This window comes from Elephas maximus, chromosome 3 (genome assembly GCF_024166365.1).
Source record: "Elephas maximus indicus isolate mEleMax1 chromosome 3, mEleMax1 primary haplotype, whole genome shotgun sequence".
Classification (NCBI taxonomy): Eukaryota; Metazoa; Chordata; class Mammalia; order Proboscidea; family Elephantidae; genus Elephas; species Elephas maximus.
The window spans coordinates 51,660,890-51,683,952 of NC_064821.1; the positions used below are offsets into that span (position 1 = coordinate 51,660,890).

The 23,063-nt window shown below is 48.9% G+C and overlaps 2 protein-coding genes across 6 annotated transcripts in view; one reads left to right on the plus strand and one right to left on the minus strand.

The window, feature by feature from the left end:
- The window catches only part of MTHFR (methylenetetrahydrofolate reductase), a 22,347-nt gene extending 8,411 nt beyond the window's left edge, over nt 1-13,936 (minus strand). The window contains exons 1-11 of one of the 4 annotated variants that reach the window (XM_049877937.1): nt 13,802-13,936; nt 11,094-11,339; nt 9,555-9,793; nt 7,919-8,029; nt 5,028-5,221; nt 4,061-4,311; nt 3,404-3,538; nt 3,074-3,254; nt 2,579-2,761; nt 1,280-1,381; nt 276-395 (exon numbers count right to left, since the gene is read on the minus strand). In XM_049877937.1, coding sequence (XP_049733894.1) covers nt 276-395; nt 1,280-1,381; nt 2,579-2,761; nt 3,074-3,254; nt 3,404-3,538; nt 4,061-4,311; nt 5,028-5,221; nt 7,919-8,029; nt 9,555-9,793; nt 11,094-11,326 — 1,749 coding nt within the window. In that variant the 5' untranslated portion in view covers nt 11,327-11,339; nt 13,802-13,936. The other 3 variants (XM_049877938.1, XM_049877936.1, XM_049877939.1) reach the window with 3 other exon arrangements.
- Nucleotides 13,937-13,981: 45 nt separating this feature from the next.
- CLCN6 (chloride voltage-gated channel 6) overlaps nt 13,982-23,063 on the plus strand; it is a 36,115-nt gene continuing 27,033 nt past the window's right edge. For both annotated transcript variants that reach the window (XM_049877934.1, XM_049877935.1), the window contains exons 1-4: nt 13,982-14,271; nt 15,100-15,159; nt 21,489-21,554; nt 21,894-21,959. In XM_049877934.1, the coding sequence (XP_049733891.1) occupies nt 14,185-14,271; nt 15,100-15,159; nt 21,489-21,554; nt 21,894-21,959 (279 nt within the window). In that variant the 5' untranslated portion in view covers nt 13,982-14,184. The remainder of the gene's footprint in view (nt 14,272-15,099; nt 15,160-21,488; nt 21,555-21,893; nt 21,960-23,063) is intronic.

A 23,063-nucleotide genomic window follows, 5' to 3' on the forward strand; every position in this document is an offset into this window, starting at 1 on the left:
CCCATTCATACTCAGCACCCAAGGGCTTCTGCTTGCTCCCAACACGGTGTCTCCAGGAATAGAACAAGGCCTGCTACTAGGGCCACCCCACCCCTACCACCACCCAGAAATAAACATGGTGAGTACAACCCTGCTGAATCAGAGTTGGGCTGCTGCCACCAAGGCCAAGTTGGCCACCCTGGGGGTGTGGCCTCCAGCCACACATTAAGGACTCAGCAATACTGTCACCCCAAGGTTCCAGGGTGGGAAGGGCAGCTCGCTTCTAGCTCTTTTACCTTCCAGAACATGAAGCTCACAGGGTCCACCACTGTGGGCTGGATGATCTCTCGCCCAGGGAAGATGCCCCAAGTGACTGCGTTGGGCTGCAGCTCAGGGGCATTGGTGATGTTTTCACCCTGGGGATGGGGTGAGTGAGGGGTAAGAGCAAATCTGGGACAAAGACAACTATATTCCTTTTATTGCCTGGAGAGCCCCAGCTCACTGGGGCCCCTTCTCTGCTCAATATCCTCTACCTTCCCCCACAGCCTGCCCTCTTCCTCGATCCCTTCTCCATGTGAGCCCAAAACCCAGGGGTCCCTTGGGCACTTCCTTCAGGCCCCCATCAGCCTCCACATCCAGTTGGTTCTATTCGCTTACTCTAATTGGTTCCCTGTGGTCCAGCCCACTGCCAGGCCTCTGTCTCCTACTTGGATTACTCAGAGCCTCCTAACTAGCCTTCCTGGCTCCCATCTTCTCTGCCTGTTAGCCATACAGCAGCTCACTGTGATCTTCCTAAAATTAAACATGGAACCAAGTCGCTCAATGTTCCCTGTTGCCACTGAGTGACATTCAAGCCCTCTGAGGACCTAGCTCCTGCTTCCCACGTTAGCCTCATTCCTCAACCTGCAGCAGTTTCCCTCATAGGCCAGGCAGCTTGATGCCTTGGCATATCCTTTGCCCTTTCCCCGGAATGCCCTCTAACCTCTGGACAACTCCCCTCCACCCTTAAGGACTCAGACCACACATGACCCCTCCAAGAAGCTGACCTCCAAGTTAGATGTCCCTCCTCTGCAATCCCATGGCATCCTAGACTGAACTTTCTTTTCCTACTTGCACTGACTCGAAATTGTCTGTCTGTCTGTCTCCCCCTCTAGCTGGAAGCTCTCAGAGGGCAGGGACTGGCTTTCTATCTCTCTCTAGCACAATGCCTGGCCCGGGCTAGGTGTCGGTGATTGCTAAATGAAGAAACAGATGTGGGTGCCCTCGGCCCATCCTGTCTGAGCCCCTAGAGCCGGCCTACCTTCACGTCGACTATGTGGTAATTGACCCGGAGCTCATATCTCTTCAGCACTTGCAGGAGCGCTTCCACGGTCTCACGGGAAGTGAAGAACTCTAAATAGGCCTGTGAGGAAGACAGATGCTCATCACAGTAACCCCAGTGCGTGCCCAATGTCTTCTGTGGCCTGCCTGGTGTGCTGTGTGCTCCACGCCAGCAGCAAATGCCTGCCTCCAGCTCTCTCAGGGAGGGACCCCGCAGACACAGATGACAGGACCCCTAGGCCATTGGGACTAGCAGGGGCCACACATCAGGAGCTATGATTGGCAAATACACAGGAAAGGGTGAGGGGAGGAGGTACGTGAGATCCTTAGGTTGGGCAGGCCTGAGGAATGCCTGTAACTTGTCCTCCATCAGGGAAGGCTCTGTGGAGAGGCCATTCCGGGGGGGCTCTGCAGAGGGTCTGGTTTGGTAAGTTAAGGTATGTGAGAGAGGTACGACATTCCATCCTCGCCATCGCTGGATGTCGACAATGACACTGAGGGCTTCTTTAGCACCAACTATCATGGGAAACCCTGGTGGCATAGTGGTTGAGAGCTACACCTGCTAACCAAAAGGTCGGCAGTTCGAATACACCAGGTGCTCCTTGGAAACCCAAGGGGGTGGTTCTACTCTGTCCTATAGGGTCGCTATGACTCAGAATTGACTTGATGGCAACGGGTTTTTTTGTCGTTGTTGTTTTTGTTTTTAAATCAGGTGATAGGCTGGGAATATTCACATTCATTTGCTGGGATGCTCACAGTACTGCAGGGTAGGCACTCCTACCCCCATTTTACAGATGAGGAAACTAAGTTCAGAGAAGTTGAGCAACTTGGCCACATCGATGGTAAACAGCAGAGCTGGTACTCAAACCCACATCTTTGTGACTCCAGAGCCCATGGGCTTTAGTTTAGAATGTAATTTTAGCTCTGGCAGCTCTAGGAGACAAGTGTCAACTCATTTAGTGAATTCCCTCTGTGCTGTTCCTGCTGTGCTGAGCACTTTACACACTTTATCACAGTTCACCTCCAGGGCAGGAGGAGGTGTGTCCCCATTTTACAGATGAGACAACTGAGACTCAGAGAACTCAAGTGGCCTGTACAACATCATACAGCTAGTAAACGGCAGAGCCCAGATCTGAACCCAGGTCTCTCTGACTTTAAGCATGAGCTCTTGTCTTCTGCGACCCACTGCTGTTCAGAACAACGTGCCCAGGACAGAAAGGCTTCTCCCTCCCTCACCCTCTGGAGAACCCCTGGGTGCTGGTTGTGCACCCCGCCACACCTTCTGGAAGACATAGCCCCCGCTGGGGCCCCAGCCCACAATGGGGTCGGACGATGGCTTCCCGTTGATGTTGGGCTGGGAGTTGATGGTAAGGATGCCCTGCCGGTTCACCCGCAGCAGCTCCTCCTTCATCAGGCTGGTCTCAGCCGCCAAGGGCTCATCATTCCAGGGCAGACAAGTCACCTAGGCAAGAAGGTGAGCCAGCTGGGGCAGCGGTCCTATCTGGCCTCCCTTGGCCCCTCCCTCTCACGGTCAGCCCTGGATGACTGGGAGGCGTCCCCACTGACTTCTACGGCTGACACCCCACAGAAGCTCCTTGCAGGCATCCCCAGGTAGAGATTTCCCAACTCTCTCCCTTCTCCCTGTGCCGAAATGCCACGTCTGCGACATGGAGGGGACGAGGCTCAGAGCAAGGAAGCTACAGCCCCAAGGTTGTGCCCAAGGCTGGAGATAGCTCGACGCAAGTAGCAGAGTTTCTGCCCCAGCACCATGCACCTTGCAGCCATTCCGATTCAGCTCTCCCGAGAGGTAGTGTGCAAAGACTTCAAAAACACTTTCTTCATTGGTCAGCTCCTCCCCCCACATCTTGAGTAGCTCTTCCTTCGGGGACTTGCTTTTCAGGTAGAAGAGATAGTAGTCCTTCAGCTCCCCAAAGGCTGGAGAGGAGGAATTGCCCCTGGAGGAGGAGATGCCTGAGGTCAAGGCACACTCCTGACCTTGGGCTCCTGAAAGAAGAACAGTTACCACCCACGTGCCCAGGGGACCCATTCCTGTCAATCCTCTTGAAACAGGGTTCCTTTGCAGTAGAGTGTCTGCAGAGCTCACCAGCGGCCATTGGGGAACTCATCCCACTCCTGGGTGCGGTAGATATAACTCTTTGGTCTGGAGGCCCAGAAGATGGGACGCACATCTTCCTCCCGGCGCTTGGGGTGGGCACTGAGAGCCCAGGGCAGGGGACGCCTGGGTGAGAAGGGAGACCACAGGATAAGGGACTGGCCAGAGGAAGCAAGAAGGGAGCTCTGGTGGCGCAGTGGTTAAGTGCTCGGCAATTAAATAGTTAAGATTGCTGCTTCAAACCCACTAGCCATTCCAGGGGAAAAAGATGTTGCAGTCTGTTTTTTTAAAGAGTTACAGCTTCGGGAACCCTATGGGGCAGTTCTACTCCATCCTATAGGGGCACTATGAGTTGGAATCAACTCAATGGCAACAGGTTTGGTCTCAGTGGGTTAGAGGGAGCAGTTAGTAAGGAAGCCCCAACGGACCTGGGTTCTTTGGTCTGACTAGTAAATCTTAAGCTGCACATGGAGTTCTTGCCAAGATTAGAACCCCAAGTGTGCCCAGCCAGCTAGGGTGCAAAGCACGCCTCGGTACCACCTGGGTAGCCAGTACTGCTAGGGCACAGCTGTACCCAACACTTCTGACTTCCCTGCCTGACTTTCCTCTGTGGCTCCCCTGGTCTGAACTCAGGATCACTGTCCTCACCTGGGGTCCTCGATCCACATGCCCAGGCGCTTCAGCACCTCGATGGTGGCTACCTCGCGGTTGAGCGTATAGAAGTGGAGGCCTGGCACCAGCCCACCTGCCAGGAGCTCCTGGCACAGGTTCACAGCCAGCTCGATGCCATAGTTGCGGATGGCAGCATCGTTGTCTTTAATGGGCTCAATCACGTCCTTGATTGCCTGTGGCACTTCTAGCTTGGACAGCTTCACGAGCTGCCGAAGGGAGTGGTAGCCCTGTCCGGACACAAGCGGTGGTGGGTACCATTTCCCAGTCCATCTCTTACCGCCTTTCCATCCCCCTCCGAGTCTCCTGGCCAGCTGTAGTGCGATGCAGAATGACCCAGGAGAGCTGGGCCGTATTCTGTGAGTTCGTTCGTCCTGCTTGACCCTCCTTTTGCTATGTACAGCAACTGCAGTTCGGCCATCAGTCTGAGCCAGTTCTTTAACCCCTAGGTGTACTCACTGATAACATGCTGGTCACCTAACCCAGAGGTTCCCAGGCTTCACTAATCATCAGAATTACCTGCAAAACTTAGGAAGTAAAAATATACCTCAAATCTACTAAATCAGAACTTGTAGGGGTGGAGCCTGAAACTCTACTTTTTGAACAAGTTTATCAAATGACTGATGATCAGCCAAGCTTGGGAAACACCGATTTAACCCTCTCATGATCAAAATGAGAGCCATCATCTCTTGTAACACTTCTCGTCTGGAGGCCAAAGTAGAATGATCCCCTCCAACACACTGCTGGGTATTTCGGGAGAAAATTAGATGCAATTGGGTGGCAAGATGACATCTTTTTTGCAAGGTCTGGCACATCTGACTATCTGGTAGGATCTAGTAAGCATCACAGAAGAACTTCAGCGTGAACTCAGCACTTGGCCCCAGAACCCTGGCTGTGTGCCATAGGGGCGATCGATGGAGCCTATTAGCCCTCCTGGGACCCTCACCTGAATAGGAAAGATTCCGGGGAGGATAGGGCAGGTAATGCCTATCTCGGTGCAAGCCTTAACAAAGCGGAAGAATGTGTCAGCCTCAAAGAAAAGCTGGGTGATGATGAAGTCGGCTCCTGCAGATACCTTCTCCTTCAAGTACTTCAGGTCTGCCTCGAAGCTCCTTGCTTCGGGGTGGCCTTTGGGGTAACCTGCCAACAGGGATGACAGTAGGGAGAGCCTGGCCTCCACCTGCTCAAAGTGAGTGATGAAGAAACCAGAGAGCCTGAAACAAGGAGTCCTCTGCCTCGGGGTTCCGGATTACACCTCCCAACACTCAGCACGGGCTGAGCTGAAGCCCTAGGTGGCTGGGCTCACCGCTGATGGGCTCCTTCCCCCTGGAGATGGATCTCCGTGGGACTTGGCTTCTAGCCCCTCTCCCAGGGCGTGGGGGTGGATGGCTCCCCACTCCCCACACTGTCCTGTCTCACCTCCCTTGCAGCCAGCCAGGCAAATCAGGACTGCACTTTGTGACGATGGAAAAGAACTGTGATGCGCTCAGCACTTGAAGTACTGTGTTTGACTCCAGGCACAGGATTAAAATATTGTTTTTAATTAAAACTACTCAGGGGTCCAAGATAGTGAAAAGTTAGAAACCATGTTATACAAGGAAGAAATGAAGAAAGTGGAGATGTTTTGCTTGAAGAACCAAGAAAACATGGTAACAACTACTTTCTGTCACGGGGAAAAAGGATTCACCTTAGTCAAATTCCTTATTAGCTGGATTCTGTGTTGCTCCTAATGGCGGAACCAGGATTAGTCCCAGAAAGCTGCCTAACGAGGGAACAAGCAGCCCCTCAAAACAATGAGCTCCTTAAGTCTGCAAATACTGGGACAGCTGGGGGGTCATCTTCCAGGATACCAAAGACGGGGTTCCGGAACTGCCTGGAGTTTGGACCAGATGTTTGCTAAGGTCCTTCTAGCTCTATGAACTCTGTGGTCCCTCCCTAAATGACTGAACTGACTCTTGGCCCTGCATGGACAGGGTAGGGCAAGGCTGACTGCAGGCCTTAATGAAACCAGAGGAGGAGCCCTGGCTCCCTCAGCCTGAACCAGGGCAGGACCCCATGCTAGGTAGGGGGAAGCCTGAGGTCTGGGCTGTCAGCAGCCAAGCACAGGCTGCTTTGCCATGATAAGGAAGTTATGTTCTTAAGAAACCCCAAGTCATCAAAACTGGATATAAAGACAATTGTTTCGATGGGGGGTGGGGGTGGGGGGGTGGAGCGCAGAATCAAGCACCAGACTTTCACTTTCAATTACAGAAAGGAAAAGGCTCCTAAGAGCTGAAGCTATGTCACCACAAAGCCTAAATGTCACTGAACAAATCTAGCATTTGATTACATTTGGACTCTGCTCAATTTACTATATTCTTTTGCTATCACTACCAGCTGTGTGGTGCTTATCCCCTGACCTCCTTTATCATCCACTTGATGATAAACCAAGTACAACACCATGCAGCCACTGTAAGAACACAGCTTTGCTAGTTCCCAACCATGGTCAACTCCACCACTGACTGGTGCACCTGTCCACATTTCCCAATTAACTGACTGCATTACGGCCAATATGAGCAATGAACATTTGAACAGTAGGAAACACCTGTTCTCAGTGCTTCCCAAACGTATCCAAACGTCCTGTTGACTGAATATGTACTTGGGGATAGAGGAGACAGCCAAAAGTCACTCACCCACAAGTGAGTAATTTCCTTGAAGCCACATAGCTTGTTTTTTAAAGGCCTACATTTTAATATGCTACTTCACAATCTAGCTATGTTTATTTTAATATAAAAATGATACGACTTTCCCCCAAAATATTTGAGAAAACTGTCATTCCAAGGGAGCCTTGGTGGCACGGTGTTCAAGAGGTATGGCTGCAAACCAAAAGGTCAGCAGTTCAAATCCACCAGCTGCTCCTTGGAAACCCTACGGGGCAGTTCTACTCTGTCCTATAGGGTTGCTGTGAGTCAGAATCGACTCGACAGAAACTCGTTTGTTCATTCCGAGAAGAGGTGTCAATTTATCATGGGCTTATTGTGTGCCCCCTACACATACCACCACACTGTACCTGTGCCCCCATTTGAGACGCTGAAGGCCTAACCTCAGTGAGGGTAGGAGAGAAGACCACTCCATGTTCTATTGGGTGAAACTGGCCTACCGGCTACAGCCAGTGGAACTAGAGTTTGGCTAATCAGATTCTCTCTCCCCTGAATTTGAAACCGAGATTGAGACCTGTCAATGGGTCTGGCCTACAGCTGAAACTGACACCGTCTACACTCAGGACATGCTGGCAGTTGGGTCTGGAGAGAAGGGGATACATCAGGTCTATAGGATGAAGCAGGAGGCATTTGTCCAGAGGGAGGCAGAGGGGGTGACTTGTGGCCCTGACAATATGAGGTTCAGCCTTGATTTGACTGCTTCCTGGCTCTTAGTTCCAGGGCTTAGTGAGGTCTGGTGCCATTTCCAGACTGTGGCTTCTAAGATCCCCGTCCCTTGGAATCCTCTTAGTAAACATCCTTTTTTTATTTTTTTTTGCTAAAGAGAAGAATAGGGCTGGGAAGTAGGCTAGGAGCATGAAAATGCAAAGCACAAACACTTAAGGGGGTGGTAGTGGCGTTCGGAGTGCAGTGGACAATATAGAAAGAGAGTGAGGACATTAACTTACCATTGCACCTCCCTTATCACTGGGTTTCTGAGTTATCTAACACAAACTCAGGTGCTTGGAGCACTTGATAATCCTGTCCTGATTGAATGGGGCCAGTCCTAATTGGTGGCTCTCTGTGCCTCTGCTCAGTGCTGGGCATCTTGTCCCTTCCCCTCTCTGTCCCCACCCACTCGGAGGCTCCAGACACTCACCCGCTACACAGACATCGAAGTAGTCACCAAACTCGCTTCGGATGTGCTTCACCAGGTCTAGAGCACAGTTGAAGCCTCCTTCCTCCTCTTCCCACCGCTCACCTACAGGGTCTGCAGGGTAAAGGTCATGGTCACTGGATCTTGCCCAACCTCTCTGGGCATTTTTTGACTTCAGACAGCCTTTTTGTTCCTTCTACCCACTCCTCCACCCAGCACTGTGAGCTCCTTGAAGGCAGAGACCTCGTACAATTTAAGTTTTATCTCCTTCTATCACAGCACTTGGTAACTAGTGGAAGGGAAGAAAGCGCCCCTGCCAAACATTTACTGAGTGCTGACTCTAGCTGGGCACTGTGCTAGTAGTGACGGGGGGGGGGTAGCTGCTGCTCTCCATTTAGCCTGGAAGACTTGAAATTCCTTTCCCACTTCAACTTGGGTGTGTCTAGGCACCCTTACTCAACTCTTCTCTCTCCCACTCTCTTGGAGCTCTTAACTCCATTGAGAATTTTCTGTTCTATTCAGCTCAATCAAGGAGAAATGGCCTTTAACAAGGAACATGAGGCCACAATATCCCACCTAGCAGGCTCATTCTTCCCACATTTGGGTGCCCTGAATGACAGCATAATTGGCTTCTCACTCCTGGAAGAAAGGCCAGGGCTGCACTCCCTGGTTGGGTCAAGAATTGGGTGCAACCTAAGACACATCAATTGGTCTCAACCCACCTGGAGCAAAGGAGAATGAAGAACACCAAAGACAAAAGGAAAATATGAGCCCAAGAGAGAGAAAGGACCACACAAACAGAGACTCCATCAGCCTGAGACTGGAAAAACTAGATGGTGCCCAGCTACCACCAATGACTGCCCTCGTAGGGAACACAACAAATAATCCCTGATGGAGCAGGAGAGAAGTGGAATGCAGACCTCAAATTCTAGTAAAAAGACCAAACTTAATGGTCTGACTGCGACCGGAAGGACCCCAGAGGTCATGGCCCCTGGACTCTGTTAGCCCAAAACTAAAACCATTCCCGAAGCCAACTCAGACAAAGGTTAGGCTGGACTATGAGACATAAAATGATACTGGTGAGGAGTGTGCTTCTTAGCTCAAGTAGACACATGAGGCTATGTGGCAGCTCCTGTCTGGAAGCAAGATGAGAAGGCAGAAGGGGGCAGGAGCTGACTGAATGGACACAGGAGATACAAGTTGGAGAAAAGGAGTGTGCTGTCACATTGTAGGGAGAGCAACTAGGGTCACGTAACAATGTGTGCATAGGTTTTTGTATGAGAAACTGACTTGAATTGTAAACTTTCACCTAAAGCACAATAAAAAAATTAAAAAAAAAAAAAAAAGAATTGGGTACAGCCAGAGACTGATGGAGCTGTGTATGGCCGGGGCAGAGGGTTATCAGGCACTGGCTGCATTTCTGACTGAACTCCTGCATTGAGGTCAGAGGTGGCTCCATCTGCATGGTGCCCACAGCAGATTCATGACCCGCAATGCCTACTGATCCTCCGGTCTATGATGGGGCCCTGAGCATGATGAGTGTGGGGCCCAGGGAAAACTAAAGGACCATCCCAGTGATGAAATAGGCCATGAGGAAAGAAGAACGTAGAGAGCGGGGAGGAGGGTGCTGGCGCCACACCTCCCCTCAACGCCATGATGTTCTTCAGTCCCAGCCGCTTGGCCTTGTGCAGATGGCCCGTGATCTCCTCTGGGCTCTGATGGCAGCAGGTCATGTGCAAGACGGTTTCCAGGCCACAGTAGTTCACAGCAGTGCTGGCGATCATCATGGAAGAGGTCTCCTTGTCAGAGCCCGGGTCCCCGGCTGGGTGCCAGGTCACATCGATGAAGAGGGGACCACCAGCCCCCATCCGGTCAAACCTGTAGGTAATGTCTTTCTGAAGAGCGGCTCCTGGGAGAGCACCACCCTTCACCACCGTCCGGGAGCTAGAGATGCATAACATGTACATTGGAGTCAGGCCTGTCCTGGCTTTGCTACTTTTGATCTGTGTGATCTTGGGTGAATTTGTCACCCCTCTGAGCCTACACTTCCTCATCAATAAAAGGTGGCAGACAACAGTTCCTAGAAGTCTCTGGACAGCACAAATAGTTAAGCACTCGACTACCAGCTGAAAGGTTGGCAGTTCAAACCCACCCAGAGCACCTCGGAAGAAAGGCCTTCCAATCTGCTTCTGAAAGGTCACAGCCTTGAAAATCCTATGGCATGCAGTTCTCCTCTGCACACGTGGGGCTGCTGTGAGTCAGAACGGACTCTGCAGCAACTAACGACAATAACTTCATGGTAACCCTGGGAACAGCAAGACAGATGGCACCGCAGCACTTAGAACAGTGCCGGGTACATAGCGAGCACTCAATAGGTATAAGCTGCTATGATGAGGACAATTACTGTTACTATGGAAACAGCGTACAACAACGTCACCACTGGTATGAAAGCAGCACTTTAGCACTTTAGACGAGTGCGTTAAGACATTTCAATGGTCAAGAGCTGGAGAAATCTCTGAGTGGGATTTTTTTTTTTTTTTTCCAGGAACTGGGAAGAGGAGGACCGCAGACCCAAGTCTCTTTCATGCTCCCTCCCTGGCCCAGGGTAGCAGCGGACAGTATGTGGACCAAGGCTACAGTCTTTGAGCTAGACTCAAAACCTGTGGACACACGCACACATGTGTTACTGAAACATGGCATCTGTAAATGTCCTTGTGCCTTTAAATCTCAAAACCCTGGGGAGATACACGAGACGTGCGAGCAGTAAAAGGCATCTGAAGGAAACTGCAGTGCAGACAGTGCTAACGTCACCCAGCTGGCATTTTTCAAGCTCAAGAGGCCTAATCCAAATCCCTAACTCACTGCAAACATTCTCCAAGTAGCTGCTTTGTGATTTCCTGAACTGTACTCATGCTCCAGCCCCTAGTTCCTCCAAAGAATGTAGTTTGAGTGAATAAGCAGTTTTAACCACCGGATTTTCAGAAAAGCGTGCCTGAAAATTCCTGACACTGTAAAGAACACTTGAGAAGCCGCAGGTCAAAAGTCCTGTTCTGCCTTCGCTCTTTTCCGCCCCCCGTGGCTGACTTTTTCTGCCGGGTCAAGGTGCTGCCCTGCCAAAGGGGCTGACAGCTCACCTTACCCCCACCTGGCCTGACTCTTCAACTTTCTACCAACTCACCTTGAGATGAGATTGACAGCCCCCTGAATGGTCCGGGGAGGGAAGAATTCCAGAGAGAACCACTTGTCTCCAGAGTCCATCCTCCGCCTCATCTTCTCCCCGAGCCTGTCGTGCCGCTCTGGGTCCAGGCCGGGTGTGGAACATCTTGAGCTGTCCTTGGAGCTCTCACTACCACTGCTGCTGCCCTCAGAGCGGGACCCTGGGCCACCATTTCCTCGGGCTTCGTTCACCATGGCCAGGCTCCTGCTGCATGGGGTGGGGTGGGAGCAGGGGCGTCAGAGGCCAGGCAGCCAAGCCCCAGGCACACTCAGGCACCTGAGTGGCAAGTTCCAGCAAGAGATGCTGCATTTCTGCACAGGAAGTAGGTCGGTGAGAGGAAGGCTGACACAGCTCCCACCCAGGGGCTCCGCGCCCCTCCGCTAGGACTGTCTCACTCAAAGCTTTGCCCTTGGCCAGCTGCCTGGCTCTATGTACAACAGCCCCACCCGGCACAGAAACATACTCCTTCAGCCCACGGGCTGTGGTGACAGCTACCTGGTGGAGGGTGGCACAGAGAACCTCCCGCTGCCGCTCACCCAGGCCCGCGTTCCCAGGGAGGGGCAGCAGTGCCTGGCTGGGAGAGCCCTGGCTTTTAGATGGTCCATGTCTGCCAGTTTAGACCCAGAGTGGGTGGGGTGGGAACCGAAGAACCTTCCTCAGCGGGTCTGCCTGAATGGGAGGAGCTGTGACAAAGAAAGAGGGCGGAGGCGAGGCTTCCAGGCAGAGGGCGGGCTGAGTCTCCAGCCCAAGGCGGAGGGAAGGAGGCGGGGTAGGTGGGAGGAGGGGAGGCGGGCCAGACTCCAGGGCTGCTGGAGATGAGGCCAACAGATTCAGGGACATTGGATGACTCTCCGATGAAGGCCTATCTCGGCCTGGCCCTGCCTGGAACACCTCCCGTTACTTGGAACAGGGCTGGTGGAGATGGGGCCAACAGAGGTTCAAAGTCCCTGGATCACTCTCCAAAGAAAGACTAGCTTGGCCTGGCCCTGCCTGAATACCTCCTGGTACTTGGAGCAGTTTGTGTATATGATGGGAGAGGTTGAGGGCTTGACCATGCAGCCTGATGATTCCTGGGCTCATGCTACTCCACAAAGACCAGGTCACAGGTTAGAATTCTCAAGTGTGTTCCAACAGCAGCCAGATCCAAGTTCAGCAAAGGCATCAATTTACATCCAGTTCAGAACAAAGGCTGCCCCGCACGTGCCTGCCTTCCACACTGTTCTCCTTCTGCACACCCTGAAGTCAGTTAGAGTAATTATAACGACTGCACACCCACCATGTACAAAGCTCTGAACCATGGCAACCACAGGCACGCCAGCAGAGGGTGCGGTGCCAGTTGGCAGACTGGTAGGGAAAATAAGAAACACTTAAAACAACACTGCTCTTGCACAGCAATGAGCAAACACACAGTAGTGAAAATTCGGTGTGTGGTAACATGGGGCAACAAAGGAATGACCAGGCCAAGTTCATTTCTTTGGGGGAACATCCACTGATAAGGCAGTATCTTTAACCATCTTGGGGTCCCTTTTGAGAATTTGATGAAATCCACTGCTCCAATCTCCTGAAATACCCACAAGTGCACATAACATACACAGGTGTACACCACTTTCTCCACCTAGGGACGCCCATTTTGATTCTGACCTAAAACTCCAGTGAGGTTGGTGGTCAGGAGTGAGAAAGGGGGCAATGGCAAAAGCAGCTTGGCCAGCCTCCCTCCTACATCCAACGGAGCACCTCATTAATTGACTGCTGGAATAAAACCAAGAGAGGGAGGAGGCTGAGCTGCTTGCAAACTATCGGCTCTTTTATTTGTTTAATAAAGATTCACCACGTTCCTAGTATGTGCCGGGCACATGCCAGTTATTATTCATTCTCTCAACCATTTGAAGCTGGGATCCCATATCATCCTGCTGTAATTGTGGGCTAACAGCTTTGACTCCCCTTCCTCCCTCCAGTTCCCGGGACCAGGACCAGATCTCCTTCCTGTGGTATCCTAGTGCCTGCTCTTGTCATTGTTAGTTGCTGGAGCATGTAGGAATAACAGCCAGCACTCACTGAGCATCAAGGAGCTAGGGACTGCCACTCCATTCTCAAAATAACTCTCTGCCATTTACTGAGCACTTACTTAGTCTGTGCCAAGCACCAGGGGGGCAGGGGCTACCAAGCCCACCACTCCCAGAAGGGCCACGGTAGGTACCTGTGCACAGCTGGACGCTGTGGGCATCGGAAACAGCAGTACCAGCAACCCGCACCTCTTCCCCTCCAGGTGCTTGGCAGGCAGGCAGATTTAGGGGGCTGGAGCCAGAGGCCGCCTCCGGCGCCGGATGGCCCGATGGCCAAGAAGGAGTCACTGGATCACTGGGTCACAGGACAGGGGCCCAGGCCCGCAGGGCTGGAAACACCCTCAGCCCCGAGGTCCCGGCCACCCAGGCCGGGGGCCGAAAGTGATTCTTCGCCTCAGGGACGGGGGCTTCCGGGGAATGGCAGCCGCTGGGGGGTTACGATAGTTCCAAATAGGCCATGCGCCGAGGGAGCCAAAGTTCCCCCAACGTAGGAGGAGGGCGAACCTCTGTCGCTCTCCGCCCATAAACAACTCCGCTCCGGAGCGCGTGTTCCCCGGCTCCGGGGGCTTTTCCTCCCCAACGACCCCCTGCTCCGCCGTCACTCACCCTCCTGTCGCATAAGACTCGGAGCGCGCACCCGCCGCAGCAGTGTCGCCACTGCTGGGGTGCCTGCGGAGAGGAAGGGGCGCGCGGGGGAGCCTTGCGCAGATGTCAGGTGGCTGCGGGAGGCGGGGCCAGAGGGTGGAAACCAGTGGTGCAGGGGACCCGGAGGCTCCGCCTCCAACATGGCCGCCTCCAGGGGGCTGGTTGGAAGTCGTCCCTCCACCGTCATGTGACGCAGCCCCTCGCCCCACCCGTCTGCAGCCACTCCCTGTCTCCGTCCCCAAGCTCGAGAAGGCCACGTGACCCTTCCAGGGCCAGTCACGTGAGGCGTGGGTCTGGGTGGGAGGAGGGGGCGAAAGGGTCCGGCGTGGCAGTAAAGGAGGAAGATGGCGGGGTGCAGGGGTTCTCTGTGCTGCTGCTGCAGGTGGTGCTGCTGCTGCGGTGAGCGTGAGACCCGCACTCCTGAGGAGCTGGTACGGAGCCGGCGGGGCAGGGTTGGGGAGGGGGCGGTTGCTCAGGGACTGCGGGAGGCGTTGCCGGGGGTGGGGCCGGGCCGAGCTAGGCCTGCAGGTGGCAGCGAGTGGGGCCTGGGGACCGCAAGCCTAGACTCTCGAAGGATCTGCTCGGCTTCACGTGCTGGTGCCCAAGTGTGGGGTCTTTTCTCCTAACCCCGCCCTGAAATCTAAGGGAAATATCCCAGGCCAACTCCAGTTAATCCCACCCGTATTTTCTTTTATTTGTATTTGGAAGGAGTTTTGAATGAAACAAGCATTTTCAGACTAAGCCTCTGCACAGGACTTTGTACTTATGCAACTGGCTTAGTTTTTCCCTTTAGAGCTAACTCTATACCTCACCCTTTCTGGGTCACTGACAATCCAGCTTCCCCACTGCAGAGCACACTGGGAAAACTTGAGCTGTGTCCCCAGGGTTGACAGCTCCCTACTGATTTCAGATTCGCCACATTGTCAGGTTGGAACCTGATCCCCGCCCCCCCCCCCCCCCCCCCCCGCCAAAACTGGCTTTGCACATGTTTGAAGTGTCTTGAAGACAAGAGTGGCATTTTGGAGAATGTATCAGTTGAAAGAAAGAACTCAGTTGAATGGCTGTCAATTCTTATCCACATCTCTGTCTACCCCCGAAGTTTTTTTTGTTTTGTGTTTTAATTTTGAGGTCTTATTCCCATTTGATGATAATGGCTTCTGATGATTTAGAATCTAGCAACTGGTTTTTTATGTATACTTTTGCCTCTTTTCACTTTTAATCATTAAAAGAGTCTCCCCTCTGTGGGTCTGCTTTTCTAGACCATTCTTGGAGAAACACAGGAGGAGGAGGATGAGATCCTTCCAAGGAAAGACTATGAGGTGAGATTCTTAGATGCTTTCTTGGGTAACTAAAGTACTGAGTGGCCTGGTCACTTCAGACCGAAGCATTAGGGTTCCAACCAGAGATGCTCTTTGGTGACCTGCTATTCCAGGGGGTGAGGGGGTAACAGGTGACCTGTCTCTGGGCAGAAGCCCCAAAAACAAGGTTTGAGTAGCTTTATGCTTCCGTAGATCTATGGTACCATAGCCTGGATAGAGTGTGTATTTGCCATTCAACTGTTGGAGTTTTATGACTTTCAGAGACCCAGGGTCAAAGCAACCAACAGTGGGTGCTCAGAATAGGTGTGGGACCAGGAAGCCTGGCTTCTCTTCTGAGAGCACTTAGTTTTCAAATGATTGTTGCCTATCCTGGCAACTTCTCTCTGAAATGGTCTTGTTTGTAGCTCCCAGTTTCAAGCATGGGACTCTTATTAGAGTGTGTGTGTTTTTAGTAAGGCCAGTGCTGCTAAAGTAAAGCTTAACATTGAGTTACTTTTTATTATTAAACAACTCATGATGATTTTTTTCTGTGATTTCTGAAATGAGAAAAACAAACCATAGTTATTGCAGAGAGTTTTTAGGAACTATTTACAAAAAGAAGAAGTTAGTGAAAAGTTTATAATCCCATTCATTAAAGGATGACTATTATTAAAACCTTACTAAATGTCATACTAGGTCTTCTTCCATGTTTACATATATGCTTTTCTGCTTTTTTAAGTGACAGAAGTCAGATTTTATTGAATTTATTATTTTAACCTGTTTTTGTCCAAACATATCCAGATTAATTTTCTTTTGAACTTTTTGTCTTAACTTTTGCTGTAGAAATCAGTGTAACTATTAGGATTTGTAAACCCTGGTTGCATAGTGGTTAAGACCTGTGTCTACTAACCAAAAGGTCAACAGTTCAAATCTACCAGGCGCTCCTTGGAAACTCTATGGGGCAGTTCTACTCTGTCCTGTAGGGTTGCTATGAGTCGGAGTCAACTCGACGGCAGCGGGTTTTTGTCTTTTTTTTTTTTTTTAATTAGGATTTGCGGTGGAGTGAAACATACTAACGATCATGAAGATGCTATAGGACTGGGCACCATTTTGTTCTGTTACACATAAGGTTGCCTTGAGTTAGGACTGACTCAATGGCAGTTAACAACGTTAGGATTTGTAGTATAGCATGGGCCACTTATTTATTTATTTATTTTTATGGATAATTTCAAACATATGCAAAAGGAGAATAGTGTATCGAAGCCTCCTGAACTTATCACCCAACCTCAACAGCTGTTCCACTCATGCCCAATCTTGTTTGATCTATGCCCCATCCAACTTTCTTCTTTCTGATTTTGAAGGAAATTCTATACATCACATCATTTTCCACATAAGTAATTCCGTGTATATCTCTAAAGGATAAAAATATTTTTTTTAACATAAAACAATACCATTATCACACCTAAAAAAAATTAACAGTCTTTGATATCATTAACTATCCAGTGTGTAAATTTTCTGGTTGTTGAATTTATCGTATGTGTTCTTTTTAGTTTGTTTGAATCAGATTCCAAAGGTCTTCACAATCCAGTTGTTTGTGTGTCTTTTAAATCTCATTTAATGATCTTTGATCTTTTTTTTTTTTTTTTAGTATGTGTCTTAGTCATCTAGTGCTGCCATAGATGGCTTTGAATCTCACTTATTTCCTAAATTTTGCTAAATTTCGCTTTAACAAAGAGACATTTATTTTCTCACAGTCTTGTAGATTACAAGTCCAAATTCAGGGCTTCAGCTCCAGGGGAAGGCTTTCTCTGTCTGTTGGCTCTGGAGGAAGGTCCTTGTCCTCAATCTTCCCATGGTCAAGGAGCTTCTAAGGCGCAGGGACCCTGGGCCCAAAGGTGCACTCTGCTCCTGGTACTGCTTTCTTGGTGGTATGAGGTCCCCAATTGTCTCTGCTTGCTTCTCTTTCGTTGTATTTCTTGAGAGATAAAAGGTGGTGCAAGCCGCATCCCAGAGAAACTCCCTTTACATTGGATCAGGGAGGTGACCTGAGTAAGGGTGGTGTTACAATCTCACGCCCATCCTCCCGACATAAAATTACAGTCACAAAGTGGAGGACAACCACACAATACTGGGAATCGTGGCCTAACCAATTTGCTACACACTTTTTTTTGGAGACACAATTCAATCCATGACATTCCACCCTTTGGCCCCCCAAAAATCACATACATATTCACCCCGTCATATCATAGCAAAAGTCTTATCTCCAAGTCCAAAACCCAAAAATCCCTCTTCATCTGTGAAATCTAGCATGTGCTTTATCTGCTTCCAGTGTACAGTGGCAGAACAGGTACAAGCTAGACATTTCCATTACAAATGGGAGAAACTGAAAGGAAAGAAGGCATAACAGGCACCAAGCAAGTCAGCAGAACACATTATATTAGCCCTCAAAGCTTTGAAAATAATCCTCTGTTCTCTGAGACAATTTACACAATAACCCTGCTCTCCAGCCTCTAGGTATTGGCCACACTCTCTGAGTGGATTCTGAGCGGAGGCCCTTCAGCCTGGGGCTTCAGCTCCGCCTTCCAGGCCCACCGGGACAGCAATTCTGCTCCCTCGGCTTTAGGCGCACCATTCTCCTACTCCATCTGAGTGTCAGCTCCGCCCTTAGAAACACCAGAGGTCCTGGCTCTACCATTTGAAACCCTGAGGTCATGGCCATACCTTTTGAGACTGTGGCAGCTCAGCTTCTTGTGTTCCTCGTCTGTGTAATTTGTATAATGACATGTTAAAACCAAAAAAACCAAACCCGTTGCCATTGAGTCAAATTCCAATTCACAGCGATCCTACAGGACAGAGTAGAAATGTCCCATAGGGTTCCCGAGACTGTAAATCTTTACGGAAGCAGATTGCCACATCTTTCTTACTCAGAGCCGCTGGTGGGGTTGAACTATCAACCTTTTGGTTAGCAGCCGAGCAAGGGCCCTGGGTGGCATATTAACAAAATACTTGTTGCCGTAAAGTCAATTCCAACTCATAGCTACTCCATAAGACAGAGTAAAACTGCCCCATAAGGTTTCCATGGAGCAGCTGGTGGATTAGAACTGCTGACTTTTTGGTTAGCAGCCCAATGCTTAACCAATGTGCTACCAGGGGATATTAAAAAACCAAACCCTTTGCCGTTGAGTCAAATCTGACTCATAGCAACCCTATAAGACAGAGTAGAACTGCCCCATAGAGTTTCCAAGGAGCGCCTGGTAGATTCGAACTGCTGACCTTTTGGATAGCAGCTGTAGCACTTAACCACTACACCACCAGGGTTTCCAGGGCATATAAGGACTCTGGAATTTTCTACAGTCTAGATTTTGTCAATTGTACCATCATGGTATAGTTTGATACTCTTTTTCTTTTCACTTTTTATAATTTATTTTATGGGAACTGATTTTAATGATTGAAAAAACACTTTATCCAATGATATGTTTTCTGATTTCTGGATGATTTGAGTACTAGTTACTTTCTATTTATGGGACGGTAGACAGCAGATCCTAACTTCATGCAGATCACAGAGCCTGTAGTGCTCTTTTGAATTAGAAAGAGGCACCCCTCCAAGAGCAGAGGAATTAGAATGAAAGTGCCTCTTCCCACTTTGGCCCACAGCAACACCTCCAGCTCCAGGCCAGTTGCAGGTGCTTTTTGTGTAAGGATCAAGTTGCCTCTTCCAGGCTCAGTTTGGGCTGCATTTCCACCCTACTTGCCCCCATGGCCAGATTCTTTCCAGCTACCTGGAGCAGCCCTGCAGAACACTTGGAAGCATTTTATTTAAAAAATAAGTTGTTAGTCTGCAGAACCAAAGAACAACATATACAGCAGCAGTAAAGGGAAGTAATTTAGTTAGTCATGGCAAAGGAGAAGCAACAGTATCTAATTTTAATAACAGATTACATATTCCATTGGTATCTATTTATAGTGTCAAACTCTATTTAAGGAAAAAAAAGATCCATGTTCTAAAGTTGCAGTTGTTTCTAATCCCCTCCCCCTTTTTTCACATACACTACAATTCACCAAAGGAACCCTGGTGGCGCAGTGGTTAAATGCTTGGCTACTAACCAAAAGGTTGGCAATTCGAACCCACCTAGCAGCTCTACGGAAGAAAGACCCCACGATCTGCTCTTGTATAGGTTACAGCCTAGAAAACCCTATGGGGCAGTACTGCTCTGTCACTTGGGGTCACTATGAATTAAAAATCAACTCCATGGCACCTAATAACAACTTACTCTTCATCTATTTAAAGTATACAACTTAATGGTTTTTAGTATATTCACAAGGTTGTGCGACCATCACCACAGTCAGTATTGGAACATTTTCTTCACTCCAGAAGAATCCCCATACCCATTAGCAGTCACTCCCCATCCCCCTCCGCCTCCCCCTCCCCCAAGCCATAGGCAAGCACTAATCTACTTTCTATCTCCATATGTTTGTCTCTCCTGGACATTTAAATACCTTTTAAGTATTTACGAAGACATCACATTATTGGACAAAACTCACCAAGCAAATAACTAATTGACCAGTCATTTCTAAATATATTTAGTATGAAGGATATTCATGTGTTTCAGCATTATACTCTTTCTCTGTTTCTAGAATATGTTGTGACTTTGTTGATTTAGAAACTTGTATGTTGGTTTAATTACTCATAGATCAGCCTAGCTTCCCAGCAAAAGTATTTCTTACTGTAGTTTTTTGTTTTGTAATCAGAAAAAAATAAAGATAATTTTTTAGAATATAAATGTATACCATGTCTGCTGTGAAAAGTTCAAACAATACACAGATGTGCACACCTCCTGAAAAATAACCACCTCAGAGATGATAACTGTCAATAGTCTTCCCAGATGTTTGTGCCATATGTGTGCTGACATCTTTTTTACGTGATACTAAAACCTACTGCTGTCGAGTCGATTCTGACTCTTAGTGACCCTATAGGACACAGTAGAGCTGCTCCATATGGTTTCCAAAGAGCGGCTGGTAGATTCGAACTGCCAATCTTTTGGTTAGCAGCTGAGCTCTTAACCACTGCACCACCAGTGCCTCTATGTGATACTAGTTTTCTTTAATCACAGTGGGATCATATGTGTTTTATTCTGCATCTTGCTATTTTACTTTATTGTACTTGGACATTTTCCACATCTGTCCATAAAACCAACAAACCAAACCCGTTGCCATCATGTCGATCCCAACTCATATCAACCCTATAGAACGAAGTAGAACTGCACCATAGGGTTTCCAAGGAGTGCCTGGTGGATTTGAACTGCCAGCCTTTTGGTTAGCAGCCATAGCTGTTAACCACTACGCCACCAGGGTTTCCATCTGTCCATAGATCTACCGTAATTACTTCATTGCTACATGGTATTCCATTTTTGGATGTGTCATAATTGATTTAGTCAGTTCCCCGTTGGTAACTCCAGTACCCTTTTTTAAAAGGGAACTTGACTTAGGATAGTCATAGCAATGGATCCAGTTATCACACGTCACACCTGGCCTGACCTCAAGCCCTTGCCTGAGAGCATGTTCACCAGGCCAGTATCCAGCTTGTTCATTAGCTGACATGTAGATAAGAGCAGGTTATGGGAAAGAGCAGCATGGTAGACCATTTTCCTTTGCTGCCAGACTGCTGCTTCTCGCACAAGACATAGAAATAAAGGTGTTTCATTTGAATTGTTCCTCTAAATGTGGCACACGTGCAAATTGTTCGCAGAACATGCTTCTGTGACGCGTGGCTGGAGGAACACGGCTTTAGATGTAGAAGTTACAGGAACTGGGCTGAGTCTGTGCTTCTTACTGAATAAACTGGAAGTTGCTTTGTAAAGTAGCCTCCATATCACTTTGTCCTGTGACTAACCTCTTGTTCATAGAGGCTAACTACTCAAGGCAGTTATAATTGATTTACTCTTAAAATGAATTTAGTCCTGATTAATTGAAGCTTTTGTTCATATCTAGCGGAGTAACTTGGGTAAGGCTGGTGATAGCTGAAGGTCTTTAAATGTTTTGCAGATACAGGAAGTTAAAAATTTGCTAATTTAGAACTTTCTTCTGAAGCATGAAGTATTAACACAGTGCTTCTCAGACTTCCATGTACTCGTGAGTCATTTGGGGATCTTGTTAAAGTGTAGGTTCTAATGCTGTAGGACCAGGGGGCCTGGGATTCTGCATTTCCAGTTAGCTCCTCCTGGCTGGTGCCCATCCACACTTCACGTAGCAGGAACTTAGTGTTTTGTCCCTTCTCAGGTAGGTCCTCCTACCTGCAGTGATTTTTCTTTTCTTTTATTTATTTATTTATTTTTTGCATGTCCCTCCTTCAGAGCTTGGATTATGATCGCTGTATCAATGACCCTTACCTGGAAGTTTTGGAGAGCATGGATAATAAGGTGAGTCCTACAGTTCTTGATCTGTCAGGACTGAACAGATCTTAGATCAACTTCTTTTTCTGTTCCAAAAACTCTGGTACAGATCTTTACCCTTGGCCCTTTAACACCTTTCATGAGATATCAGCATTCATTCCCTAGACCTTCATCCTGCCAACCAGAGTACCAACTGTCAGTGAACCTGATCTGGCCCCTTGTAAAGAACCCATGACCCATACTTTATCTTCGCCATGCTTGCTAACCATGTGGAATTTAGTCTAAAACTAGTTGGTCAAGATGTGTTTCTCCTCCTCTGCCATCAGAACCCTGCTAAACTGAATCATTCTTTTCCTCTGTGAACAGAAAGGTCGAAGGTATGAGGCGGTGAAGTGGATGGTGGTGTTTGCCATTGGAGTCTGCACTGGGCTGGTGAGCAGATGGGCCGTGGTGAGGTGGGGGCCAGAGTGGTGGGAGTGGGGTCAAAAGGGCAAGCCCCGGCCTGGCAAATAAGCCATTTGTCATTATAACAGAGACTGTCTTTTATTCTCCCGACCCCCTATATTAGTAATCCTGACAGTTTTTTCGTACTTCTGTTGCCTTTGCACTGTGAATTGAAAGTGAGTCATGCAGCTATGGGGCTCTTTAAGTCCTCAAAGGCTTGGTCCAGACTTACCTCCTATGATGTGACTATATTCCTGCTGAATAGGTAACAGAGTACATAGTGGATGTTGAGGTCACTCTACTGGGAAGAAGCAAAGTAGTGGGAACAAAGTTTTCAATAGCACGTACTTTCCTGTATCATAATGTACCAGTAAGCAGGACAGGACGCCATGGGTCTCAGTGAACTCATTGTGCTGTCCTGGGCTTCCTCCCTGCACGCTGCTAATTTCGTCTAGAAGGCAGAGTGAACGGTGGCGCCCCTGGATGCAGCAAGTTCACAGATGAATCACAGATGGAAAAAAAGTGAAACATTGCCAGAGATTATGTTAAAAAAGTTCTGGAACCATTATTGCTGATTTAATATTGGTAATTTTGAGGAAGAGAAGCTGGAACACTTAGCAGGCAGTCACAGTGAGGAATGTCAAATCTGATTTTCCATTAATACAATAATCAGCCAACTGCTGCCAGGCTAACTCTGACTCGTGGCAGCCCCCTGTGTGTCAGAGTAGAGCTGTGCTCTGCAGGATTTTCAATAGCCGATTTTTCAGAAGTAGATCACCAGGACTCTCTACCGAGGTACCTTTGGGTAGACTCAAACTGCCAGCCTTTCAGTCGGCAGCTGAGTGCATGAAGTATTTATATCACCCAGGGGCTCCGTTGTTAGAATAGAGGGTTATGTAAATTCTTGAATATTCCTATACATCACCTTTCTCTAGACTTGACCAAAAATCCCATATTCCGCTCGCTGTACATGATATATATCTTGGGCACCTACTGCTGCCATAATGTACCAATTGCCGATCTGACACAAAGGGTCCTTGTCTTTTCCCGAGTAAGAATACACACAAAAGACAAACTTTATCTTCAGCAAGT